Here is a 12,292-nt window from a genome sequence, read left to right on the forward strand (position 1 = left end):
CAAAAATTTCATCCTGTTTTCTACCATTCTACAAGTTCCAAAACCTATCCTAATGTGCTCTGGCTTACTGCAGCACTTTCTACTATCACCATCTCTGTAATAAATCAGCTTATCTTTCCCCTGTCGGACTTGTCGCCCTGTGTCTGTAAGGCTGCCAAGTTCTTCAGTGTTGTGGTTCTGTGATGCATCTCCCCCCTCCTGGCCCCTCTATGCACACTGCCTGTGTGTTATTTAGATTAGGGCAGCTTCTCTCTGCTCTCATATCTTTTACAAGCTGGATAAATCATCTTCTGAGCTGGCTGGGCTTTCACATACTGAGGAATTACAGACGGGCAGAGCTGTCTGCACTCTGCAGGAAGAAACAGCCTGTCACTTCAGTGGATGAAAGCTGCAGGGGGAAAGAAACACACAAGCGATCTCTTGAGATTCAAAAGGAAGGCTGTATACAGCCTGCTTGTGTATGGATGTATTTTCTATGGGTGGACATGCTGTACATCAACCTACTTCCTGTTTTGGTGGCCATTTTGTTTGTTTATAAACAAACTTTTGAAAAACGTTTTTAACCACTTTTAATGTGGCGGGGAGCGGCGAAATTGTGACAGAGGGTAATAGGAGATGTCCCCTAACGCACTGGTATGTTTACTTTTGTGCGATTTTAACAATACAGATTCTCTTTAAGTACACACTTTTAAATCAGGGCATAATCACCACCTTTATACAAAATTAACAAAATATTTTCCACATATAATCATTTAGATTAAGTTAAACATCTTGATAATATTACACACACACATATATATATATATATATATATATATATATATATATATATATACATATATATACATATATATATACAGTATATAAAATACTTTAGATTTCCCATCAAGCAATGAACATAAAGTAAAGTAAATTCTAGCAATTTTATATACAGGAGTGCTCTTCCAATCAGCAGCAATAGTTCATCATAAGCATAATTTTGTGATTGGTCGCTCACATACTATTGAATTATTGAATCATTAAAACAAAGGAGTTAGGGTTAAATGAATTAAAACACTATAAGGGCTTATTTCTACTTGGAGCCGCGTCTGTTTCCAATTTGGCCACAGCTCCCATTCTGCTGCGACAGCCTAAATGGCTAAGCCGTGCCATGCATGGCTATAGGGATTCGCTGCGTGCTGCAGAAATTTGATTTGACACACAGAGGCGTAGCTAGGGTTTTCAGTGCCCGGGGGTATAAGACAGTTTTTGCGCCAGCACCCCTGGACAAAATGGGTCAGAATGTGGTCGTAGTCATAGGTGGAGTCAGATATTATTAAAATAGCCTTTTTTCCCCCTTTACCCTTTCAGAAAGCCAGTTGCGCCCAGACCCCCCGCCCCCCCCACCCCCCCGTTCTCCCCATTTAGATAGCCAGATGTGCACCCTTTAAAATAACCTTTTTCTGCTAATAACACTTCTGCACTCCTGCGCAGAGGAAGGGAGGGAAGCAGGGACACTTTTAGCAGCCAGCGAGCCACCTTTCATGTGGGGGGGGGGGAGGTGTGCAATGACCGTGCTGAGCACCCTCACAGTGCTGCGCCCGGGGACACATGTCCCCCCTTGCCCACCCATAGCTATGCCTCTGTTGATCCACAGTGCAACCTGGATGGCAAGTAACTAGTTAGATAGGCAACGCTTCCCCACCCCACTCGTATACGGGGAACTGTTGCAGATTTTGGCACGGATTCAGGTGTAGTGGAAATAGGCCCTTAATGAGAAGGACATTTAAAAACTGCCAAAAATGGACAAGGACACCACTGATTCTGTAGAGTGCTCTGCACCATTCCCATCAACTTGCACTATCCGCAACCGCCCTGTAACACACTTCTACTACATGGCATAGAGCTTCTATCACACTATCAAGTTGGTCTAGTGTGGAGTATAAACTATTCCTAAGTACAACCTGTTAATCACTCTCCTAATCGTCATATATGCCCATGGATACTGTGACATTCTATCGAAGACTGATAGTAGATGAAATAAATACATAATATTATTCTAGACTGAGTGACTACACTACTTCAGTTCTGAGGAAGCCCATGATTGGCAGTCGCAACATAACAGTGAATCGACTAGCTGGACCGATGCTGCGACAGAGTCCTTCCAATCACATGTGGGGTCTTCAAAGTAGGTCTATGCAGCTGTTGGGCAGTAATGAGAAAAAAATTATGCTAATTAGCACCATTCAGAAAGCAGAATTAACAAGCCATATTTTTATTATTATTATTTAGTATTTATATGGTGCCAACACATCATTTAGCTGCTGATCATGTGAACCAGTAGCTGTGATATTTTTTCTGGCATTTAGTACCGTAGTTCTATTCCATTCCATTCCAAGGTGAAGCAAATTAGCACAATGAGAGAGTTTTCGTTACTGCTGGTAAAGTTGTAATGAGGCAATGATAGTTTGAGTCTTTGAAATAAACTTCCTACACGAACAGCAAGACTTTAGTGCAAAGGGCTCCATACAAATGGATCATTTTAGTTCCTGACTGCTCCATGGTCTTTATGCACTGATAAAAATCTCCGCCTTTTTATAAATTCCCCATGATACATATCGGTGTCCCAAAGGTATTCCGGAGAGAGCACTTTGGTAGGTTTATTGTATACTAAGTATCTATTGAGGTGAGATTCCTCTTGCCAAGCAGCTTCAATGTTCTTTGCCTTGTCCTCCATGATGCCTTTGTGGCAAGCCATGCTTAGCTTATAAATTTCTTCCACTTTCCCACCATATAATGCTGCCATATAATAAAAATCTCCTTGGCCGTGAGGTATGGAAGCTGTGGATATGGGTCGACGCTCATAGGGAAATACCTCAGGTGAAGAAACAAAATATCCAGGATGAAGTGTAGCCACCAGGTCTCCAAGGGTTTCTACTCCAAAATGGTCAGCAAAAACCATGTCCACATCAGCACATATCAAGTAGTCTATCTCCTTTGGCATCTGCTCCTTAGTCATCATGGTCAAGATTTCCATTCGTCTCATGGACACATCTTGCCAGTGCTTGTCTGCAGCTACATTATGAGGCTGCAAGTAATGACCTTCACCCAACTTGAGATTAAAGTTTTTTACTTCTTCAACTTGGTCAGTAAAAACATAATATGTAACATTGTGGCCAACCATGAAGTAATGTTCTGCTGATTCCAGGAATGGTTGAAGAAACTGAATGTACCTGCAATGAAAGGTATTTAATTACAGTCATACATACTTGAAATACAAAAAAACCCAAAACATTTGGCACTTCCAAGTTGCTTATTATACTTAGCAAATCCAGGTGTGGCCCAAACATAAATATCTGTGTGTTGTGACCTAGCTCTGGCAAGAGGCCCCATTCACACTTAAAAGTGCAAAACGCCTGCGATTCTTGCAGCGATTTCACACAGAAAAATCACTGGACAGTGAAACGATTTCTCAGTGATCGCATTTAGCGCTTCTATAGCACTGAAACGCGATTGCCGGGAAATCGCCTGAAAATGTTGCAGGCTACGCGTTTGCTTTTCGTGATTTTGGGCGATTTGTGGCGATTAGCGCAAATCGCCCAAGTAAGAACGGGCTCATAGGGTTTTAGTACACTAGTGCTTTCAAAAGCAATAGCGTTTGACCGTTTTGCCGAAACCACCGGCAAAACGCTCAAGTGTGAATGAGGCCTCAGAGCTAACTGTATAATCACAACGATGAAGGGTGGTCACATGCTGCCCATGAATCTACTTGTATAATGTGTCTTCAATAAAGTGCTATAATTTACCTGAGGTGGTGTTGACCCTTCATCATTGTACTTAATAAACTTAGGACAGGGCCCATGCATTTATATACATCTATTCATTAACATGGGATATACAATTTCCATTTTTTTAAAGGATACCCGAGGTGACATGTGACATGATGAGAAAGACATGGGTATGTACAGTGCCAAGCACACAAATAACTATGCTGTGTTCCTTTCTTTCTTTTTCTCTGCCGGAAAGAGTTAAATATCAGGTATGTAAGTGGCTGACTCAGTCCTGACTCAGACAGGAACTGACTACAGTGTGCCCTTCACTGATAAGAAATTCACCTTTTTTTTACCTCTTTCTTGCTCTCAGAAGCCATTTTCTGCTAGGAAAGTGTTTTATAGTTGGAATTTTGTCTGGACTGAGTCAGCCACCTACATACCTGATATTTAACTCTTTCAGGCAGAGAAAGAAAAAAAGGAACACAGCATAGTAATTTGTGTGCTAGGCACTGTACATACACATGTCTATCTCATCATGTCACATGTCACTTCAGGTATCCTTTAACCAGTTCAGCCTATCTGGACGAGCATGTTCGTCCAGATAGGCTCTGCTGCTGCGTGGTGCACGTGATCGCGCGCGCTCCTGCCGCCTGTCGCCAGCCCCCCCTTCCCCCCCGATCAGTGAATGGGAATATAGTTCCCATTCACTGATCTAAGTCCCCAGCAGAAAAAAAACTACGTTCTCTCACCAGAGTTCCTGGATGCGAGATCGTTTTTTGCATCCAGGATTTTTTTTGACTGTGGACACCTTGTGGCCAAATAGTAAACTACACCCACATACATTTTTTTATTAAACAATTACATTATTTTACATTTCAAATTAGCTGTTTCCCTCCCACACCAAAAAATACCCAAATTCATTTTTTTAATAAAATAAAAAATAAAAAAAAATTACAATAAAAAAAAACAAAAACAACATAAATAGTTACCTAAGGGTCTGAACTTTTATAAATATGCATGTCAAGAGAGTATCTTATTATATTTTTTTTAAATTATTAGCTTGTAAATAGTGATGGACGCAAATTGAAAAAAATGCACCTTTATTTCTAAATAAAATATAGGTGCTATAAATTGTGATAGGGACATAATTTAAACGGTTTAGTAACCGGGACACATTTGAAAATAAAATACATGAGTTTTAATTATGGTAGCATATATTAATTTCAAACTATAATGGCCAAAAACTGAGAAATAATGAATTTGTTTCATTTCTTTCTTAATCTTCCTGTTAAAATGGATTTAGAAAAAAAAAATTCTTAGCAAAATGTACCACCTAAAAAAAGCCTAATTAGTGGCGGAAAAAACGAGATATAGATCAATTCATTGTGATAAGTAGTGATAAAGTTATTGACGAATTAATGGGAGGTGAACGTTGCTCAGGTGTATGAGGTTTTCGACACTGTGGGGCTGAACCGGTTAAAGAGAACCCGAGGCGGGCTTCTGACAATGCAATCCACGTACAGAGGCTGGGTCTGCCTATACTGCCCAGCCTCTGTTGCTATTTCAATCCCCCCTAAGTTCCCCCTGTGCTCTGCAATCCCCCATAAGTCACAGCCGCGCTGTGTGACAGTACAGATGTGTTTACATCTGTACTGTCACTCTGCGCGCTCCTCCCGCCTCCTGCATAGCTCCGGTCCCGCCTGCATCCCTTCCCTCCAATCAGCGGGGAGGGAAGGGACGTGGGTGGGGACCGGAGCTATGCAGGAGGCAGGGGAGCGGCAGACTGACAGTACAGAGATAAACACAGCCCGCTGTGACACACTGCGTGTCGGCAGCGTGACTGTGATTTATGGGGGATAGCAGAGCGCAGGGGGGGGGGGGCATAGGGGGGATTGAAATAGCAACAGAGGCTGGGCAGTATAGGCAGACCCAGCCTCTGTATGGGGATTGCATTGTCAGAACCCCACCTCGGGTTCTCTTTAAGGTGCATTTCCCTTATATAGATTTCAAAGTTCGATGTCCCGAACGGTTCGCCAGGCGAACTTCGGGTGGTTCGCCTTTGCAGAGGACCGGGAACCTTTTTTCAAAAAAGTTTGGTTCGCCCATAGACTTTAATGGCGCCGACTTTAGCGGTTAATAGCAAAGTCCCCTTACATAGTAAAAACACCAAAATTGTTGGGAATGTTAAGTGGAATAGTGGGAACAAGAGGAAAAATCATTTTTTCAAAAAGACCTTATACTTTTTGAGAAAATCAATTTTAAAGTTTCAAAGTAAAATGAGCCGATTCATAAAAAAAGAACCGATTCATTAAAAAGAACCGGATGATTCATGAACCCGTTAGTATAGCAGAGAATGGACGTGAAGCTGCCGACTCCGCTGCTGTCTCTCCCCACCTGCCTGCACCTGTCACCCTCACCTAGCCTGGCACCAATGGGTGCACTGGGTGCCAGGCTAGGTGAGGGTGATAGGTGAGGAGGTGGGGAGAGACAGCAGGAGCTGGCAGCTATGCGTCCTTGCGTCCGAAAGGACGCATTCTCTGCTATGTGGGAAGCGTCGGAGATCTTCAATCAACTTAATTGAAGATCGCAGCATAAGAGGATACATTGTTCGTTGGATCGTTTACTGTGGATATTGGCGTGGGAATTTTTTTTAAAGGTACAGGTAAGTATTTATGGTTAATTTAGAATAATAAAATACTTTTCTTGTGGTTGTGTTTCTATTTCATTTAACCCTTTGTAGAAATGGGTAAGGGGTACTGTGTACCCTTATACTAATTTCTCCTGGGAGGGGGGTGGGCATCTGGGGTCCCCTTCTTAAAGGGGACTCCAGATGCCACCATGAACCCCCCCCCAAGGGAGTCGTCGCCCCCACCTCCTCCTGGAGCACCGGAGGTGGGGAAGAGCCCCTTGTCCATGGATTGCACAAGGGCTCCGGCGGGGGGGAGGGGAAGGCTTGGCCGCCCCTCCCCCCCGGAGCCTCTCCATACCATGGACCATGCGGGCTGGTATAGCTCAGAGTGCGAAGCCCCAGTCGGCCAGGGCTCCGCATTCTGACTATCCCAGCCTGTATGGGGACAAGGGGTTACAGAGGCTCGGGAGGGGGGACCCCACGCCATTTTTTTTCCAGATTTCCCACACACAGCACATAAAAATAATAAATAAGAAATAAAACATTTTTTTAAAGGACTTCCGAGGCCGTAAATGTGCGGGGGGAATGAGAACCCGACCTGTTTGGAGGGGTCGGGACCCGACCAGGGCCGGTATTACTGTGGGAGCCATGGGGGAATGAACGAGAGGGCGCGGATGGTGTCCTCCATGGATCTGGATTATGAAAAGGTATTTAACTTTTTTCACATTTGTGGCCTCGGAAGTCCATTAAATATTGTTTCCTGCTATCTTTTTAACATATCCTGCACATGGTGTTTCTAGGATGTAAGGGGCCTTTGCTATTAACTGCTAAAGTCGGCGGGTGATGATAACCAACCAGAATTATAGGGGTGCAAAAGTGCTGAATTCTGCCATAGGCTTCCATTAGGCTCCCTATTTCACTTTCAAAAATCTCAAATCTTTTCAAAGCAGTAGGAGAACAGAGGCGCCAGCAGGATAAAAGCGGATAAAAACTTTAAAATTTGCTGGGAGGAAGTGGTGGACTTACCTCCATAAAGCAGACACGAAAGACTGTCTGAATAGTAGCAATCACATTTATTAAATAGTACCCCAAAAAAAGTGCAACGCGTTTCGCAGGCCCAGCCCGCTTCATCAGGCAATAAACGTGGGGACAAAACTGTAGACAAGAGACAGTACATTATGCTATAGTAAATTCTGCAGTTACAAATTTGCATATCAATATATTGCATAACATAAAGCATACCATATGAAAAATTGCTTCGTGGAGATAGCATAAAAGAGTTAGGTGTGCAAGTAAACAATAGGGGGTAGAGGCTATGGTGCTCGCAATAGTAATGGGTTATGGGGTGTTTTTTACACAGATTTGCAATGAGTGGTATTGGTAATGGAAAAGGGTATATGTCAGCAAGAGTAATGGGTAATAGAGCATTGAGAGGAGAACAGGGGGCCAGAAATACAGGGTAAAGTGTGCAAATAAAATAATATAAAGAACTCACCAGAATTTCGGCATTAGCAGGTGTAGCGCCTCAGTGAAGTGGTGAGGACACTCAACTCCTTATATATACACAGGTTCTTGCTAAAAGGGCCAATTGGATGTGTGGGAGGTGTAAGGTGGGCGGGGTTAGGGTGAGTGTGCGAGCAGCCAATGGGCTCTCGCCACCTGTGTTCAGTGAGTTGGATTTTTGGGAAGGGTGGGTGGGGTTAGGGCGGGCTTGTGAGTAGCCAATGGGCTCTCGCCACCTGTTTTCAGTGTATTGGGTAGTTGGGGGGCGGATACAGGTATCATGGTGACCAAATGTGCAGATGAATAGTGTACTGGCTGAATAGAGTACTGGTTAAGGGCACTGCCCTTGACATGGGAGACCAGGGTTCAAACCCCGGCCAAGGCCAGTGGTGTTTGGATGCTGTAAATGGGCAATTTACAGCATCCAAACACCACTGGCCTTGGCCGGGGTTTGAACCCTGGTCTCCCATGTCAAGGGCAGTGCCCTTAACCAGTACTCTATTCAGCCAGTACACTATTCATCTGCACATTTGGTCACCATGATACCTGTATCCGCCCCCCAACTACCCAATACACTGAAAACAGGTGGCGAGAGCCCATTGGCTACTCACAAGCCCGCCCTAACCCCACCCACCCTTCCCAAAAATCCAACTCACTGAACACAGGTGGCGAGAGCCCATTGGCTGCTCGCACACTCACCCTAACCCCGCCCACCTTACACCTCCCACACATCCAATTGGCCCTTTTAGCAAGAACCTGTGTATATATAAGGAGTTGAGTGTCCTCACCACTTCACTGAGGCGCTACACCTGCTAATGCCGAAATTCTGGTGAGTTCTTTATATTATTTTATTTGCACACTTTACCCTGTATTTCTGGCCCCCTGTTCTCCTCTCAATGCTCTATTACCCATTACTCTTGCTGACATATACCCTTTTCCATTACCAATACCACTCATTGCAAATCTGTGTAAAAAACACCCCATAACCCATTACTATTGCGAGCACCATAGCCTCTACCCCCTATTGTTTACTTGCACACCTAACTCTTTTATGCTATCTCCACGAAGCAATTTTTCATATGGTATGCTTTATGTTATGCAATATATTGATATGCAAATTTGTAACTGCAGAATTTACTATAGCATAATGTACTGTCTCTTGTCTACAGTTTTGTCCCCACGTTTATTGCCTGATGAAGCGGGCTGGGCCTGCGAAACGCGTTGCACTTTTTTGGGGTACTATTTAATAAATGTGATTGCTACTATTCAGACAGTCTTTCGTGTCTGCTTTATGGAGGTAAGTCCACCACTTCCTCCCAGCAAATTTTAAAGTTTTTATCCGCTTTTATCCTGCTGGCGCCTCTGTTCTCCTACTGCTATACCGTGTCCACCCCTGGTGGAGGGGTGATCTACCCCCTTTCGCATCTACAGAGAGCGACTTCTTATCCCTGAGTGAGGACAGGTCTAATCTCCTCACCTGCCTATACAGTGGTTGCCTTTGTGGTAACCCATGTTTGTGAGTATAATTTTCTCACGATAACCTGTATTTCATTTATGCTTAACATACTACACTATATTGAGCTCTCGGTTTCTCTACACCAAATCTTTTCAAAGGGCGGCGGCTCAGCATTGGCAAATTTTCTAGCATTGTAGGAACTCTTAGGGGGATCATAAATGGTGAGTTTTGGGCCCCTAGGCCAAAGAGGTCATAGCCTAGGGTCAAAAAAACCTGTTTATTTGGGCACTGTCAATGGTGGACATTCTGACGAACATAAATCGCAGCCATGGCCGTTAGCAACGTCTGAATCTCACGACATGTCTCATGCAGGTAGAAGGCATATTGTTATACTTTTACTCCAATGTTGGGCTCCATATATCTCTGCAAATCAGAGTTACAGGGGTGCAAAAGTGGTAAAATCCCCCATAGGCTTTCATTAGGCCCCTATTTCACTGTCATCCCCTATGCGTGCATACATCGGACGCATCGGGAGAAGGCCCTAGAGCTGCGCAGCCGCAATTACGTCTATGCGGACTGCACAGCCGCGGCAATCTGTGGCGGCCATATTGAGGGGGGAATAAGAACCGGACCTGTTTAGAGGGGTCGGGACCCGACCGGGGCTGATATTACTGTGGGTGCCATGGGGGAATAAACGGGATGGCGCAGATCGCGTCCTCCATGGATCTGGATTATGAAATGGTATTTCACTTTTTTCATACTTGTGGCCTCGTAAGTCTGGGCTTGTTTGCGCTGATCTGTGCAGCGTGGGCTCTCCAGCCCACAGCACAGATCAGCAGACAGCCAGGGCGACCAGACTTCCCCCCTTTTTTCCCCACTAGGGGGATGTCCTGCTGGGGGGGTCTAATCGCCACCGGCTATTTTCAATCAGCGGGGGGGTTCCTCAAAGCCCCCTCCGCAGCGATTTTCTGCCTCCTTCCCCTTCCCTCTCTCTCCTCTTTCCCCTGGGCGGCGCAGGATGGAGATTCGTCCTGCACCGCCTCTAATAGGCTTCAGCCTATCAGCTGCCAGTGATCCCCGGCCAATCAGAGGCCGGGGATTGACGATCTTCTTTATGGTGCGATCGGCGACTCGCAGGTTGTTCACGGAGACACCCTCCGTGAACTGACATAGAAAAGCCGCTCGTTTCCATGTAAAACCACTTAACACCTAGGTCCGCCGATCGGCTGACCGCGGTCGTTAAGTGGTCAAAAAAAAAAATATATATTATTATTTTTATGTGCTGAGTGTGGGAAATCTAAAAAAAAATGACGTGGGGTCCCCCCTGCCGAGCCTCTGTAACCCCTTGTCCCCCATGCAGGCTGGGCTAGCCAGAATGTGGAGCCCCGGCCGACTGGGGCTTCACACCCTGAGCTATACCAGCCCGCATGGTCCATGGTATGGGGGGGTATGGGGGGCTCCGGGGGGGGGGGAGGGGCAGCCAAGCCTTATTTACCCAGAAATACTTACCTGTACCTTTAACCACTTGCCGACTGCACACTCATAACGTGCGTCGGCAAAGTGGCAGCTGCAGGACCAGCGACGCAGTACTGTGTCGCCAGCTGCAGCCTAATAAATCAGGAAGCAGCCGCTCGTACGAGCGGCTGCTTCCTGTCAAATCACGGCGGGGGGCTCCGTGAATAGCCTGCGGGCCGCCGATGGCGGCTCGCAGGCTAGATGTAAACACAAGCGGAAATAATCCGCTTTGTTTACATTTGTACGGCGCTGCTGCGCAGCAGCGCCGTAAGGCAGATCGGCGATCCCCGGCCAATCAGCGGCCGGGGATCGCCGCCATGTGACAGGGGACGTCCTGTCACTGGCTGCACAGGACGGATAGCGTCCTGTGCAGCCCGGATCTCAGGGGGGGGAGCAGGTAGGAGAGGGAGGGGGGAATTTCGCCGCGGAGGGGGGCTTTGAGGTGCCCCCCCCGCCACCCACAGCAGGCAGGAGAGATCAGACCCCCCCAGCACATCATCCCCATAGGGGGGAAAAAAGGGGGGCAATCTGATCTCCCTGCCTGCACCCTGATCTGTGCTGGGGGCTGCAGAGCCCACCCAGCACAGATCAATCAAACCAGCGCTGGTCCTTAAGGGGGGGTAAAGGGTGGGTCCTCAAGTGGTTAAAAAAAAAATCCCACGCCAATATCCTCGGTAAATGTTCCCACGCTAGTATCCTCTTGCGATCTTCTATTAAGTTGATTGAAGATATCTGAAGCCCCCCACCCACATAGCAGAGAATGCGTCCTTTCAGACGCATAGCTGCTAGCTCCCGCTGTCTCTTCCCACCTGCCTGCCTGCACCTGTCAACCCCCACCTAGGCTGGCACCCACTGCACCCATGGGTGCACTGGGTGCGAGCCTAGGTGGGGGTTGACAGGTGCAGGCAGGTGGGGAGAGACAGCAGCGAGAGCCAGCAGCTTCACGTCCTGCCGAGGACGCATTCTCTGCTATACTAACGGCTCATGAATGAGCCGGATCTTTTTAATGAATCGGTTCTTTTTTTATGAATCGACTTTTTTTTTTACTTTAAAATCGATTTTCTCAAAAACTATAAGGTCTTTTTGCAAATTTTTTTTCCCTCTTGTTCCCACTGTTCTTCTTAACATTCCGAGTAATTTTGGTGTTTCTAGCTTTTAAAGGGGCTTTGCTATTAACTGCTAAAGTCGGCGGGCGTTTCATTTTCCCACGGTCAGAAGGAGTTACTTTAGAATGATTTTCTCAAAAACTATAAGGTATTTTTGCAAAAAAAAATTCCCCTCTTGTAGTCACTGAAAGATCTCAGGTGTTAGACACCTTGAAAAATCTTTTCCATCACTTTTCTGGCCAGCAGAAATGTTTCTAGTTTTCAAAGTTCGCCTCCCCATTGAAGTCTACTGCGGTTCGCGGAAGTTCGTGCGAACCGAACTTTCCACGGC

At 45.9% G+C, this 12,292-nt stretch overlaps 1 protein-coding gene across 1 annotated transcript in view; it reads right to left on the minus strand.

Annotated features, from left to right (window-relative positions):
* Positions 1 to 1,403: 1,403 nt before the first annotated feature.
* The window catches only part of LOC137522482 (histo-blood group ABO system transferase-like), a 118,054-nt gene continuing 107,165 nt past the window's right edge, over positions 1,404 to 12,292 (minus strand). Inside the window, exon 5 of the mRNA XM_068242547.1 lies at positions 1,404 to 3,212. Within this exon, the coding sequence (XP_068098648.1) occupies positions 2,522 to 3,212 (691 nt within the window). The 3' untranslated portion in view covers positions 1,404 to 2,521. The remainder of the gene's footprint in view (positions 3,213 to 12,292) is intronic.

This window comes from Hyperolius riggenbachi, chromosome 6 (genome assembly GCF_040937935.1).
Source record: "Hyperolius riggenbachi isolate aHypRig1 chromosome 6, aHypRig1.pri, whole genome shotgun sequence".
NCBI classification, from domain to species: domain Eukaryota; kingdom Metazoa; phylum Chordata; class Amphibia; order Anura; family Hyperoliidae; genus Hyperolius; species Hyperolius riggenbachi.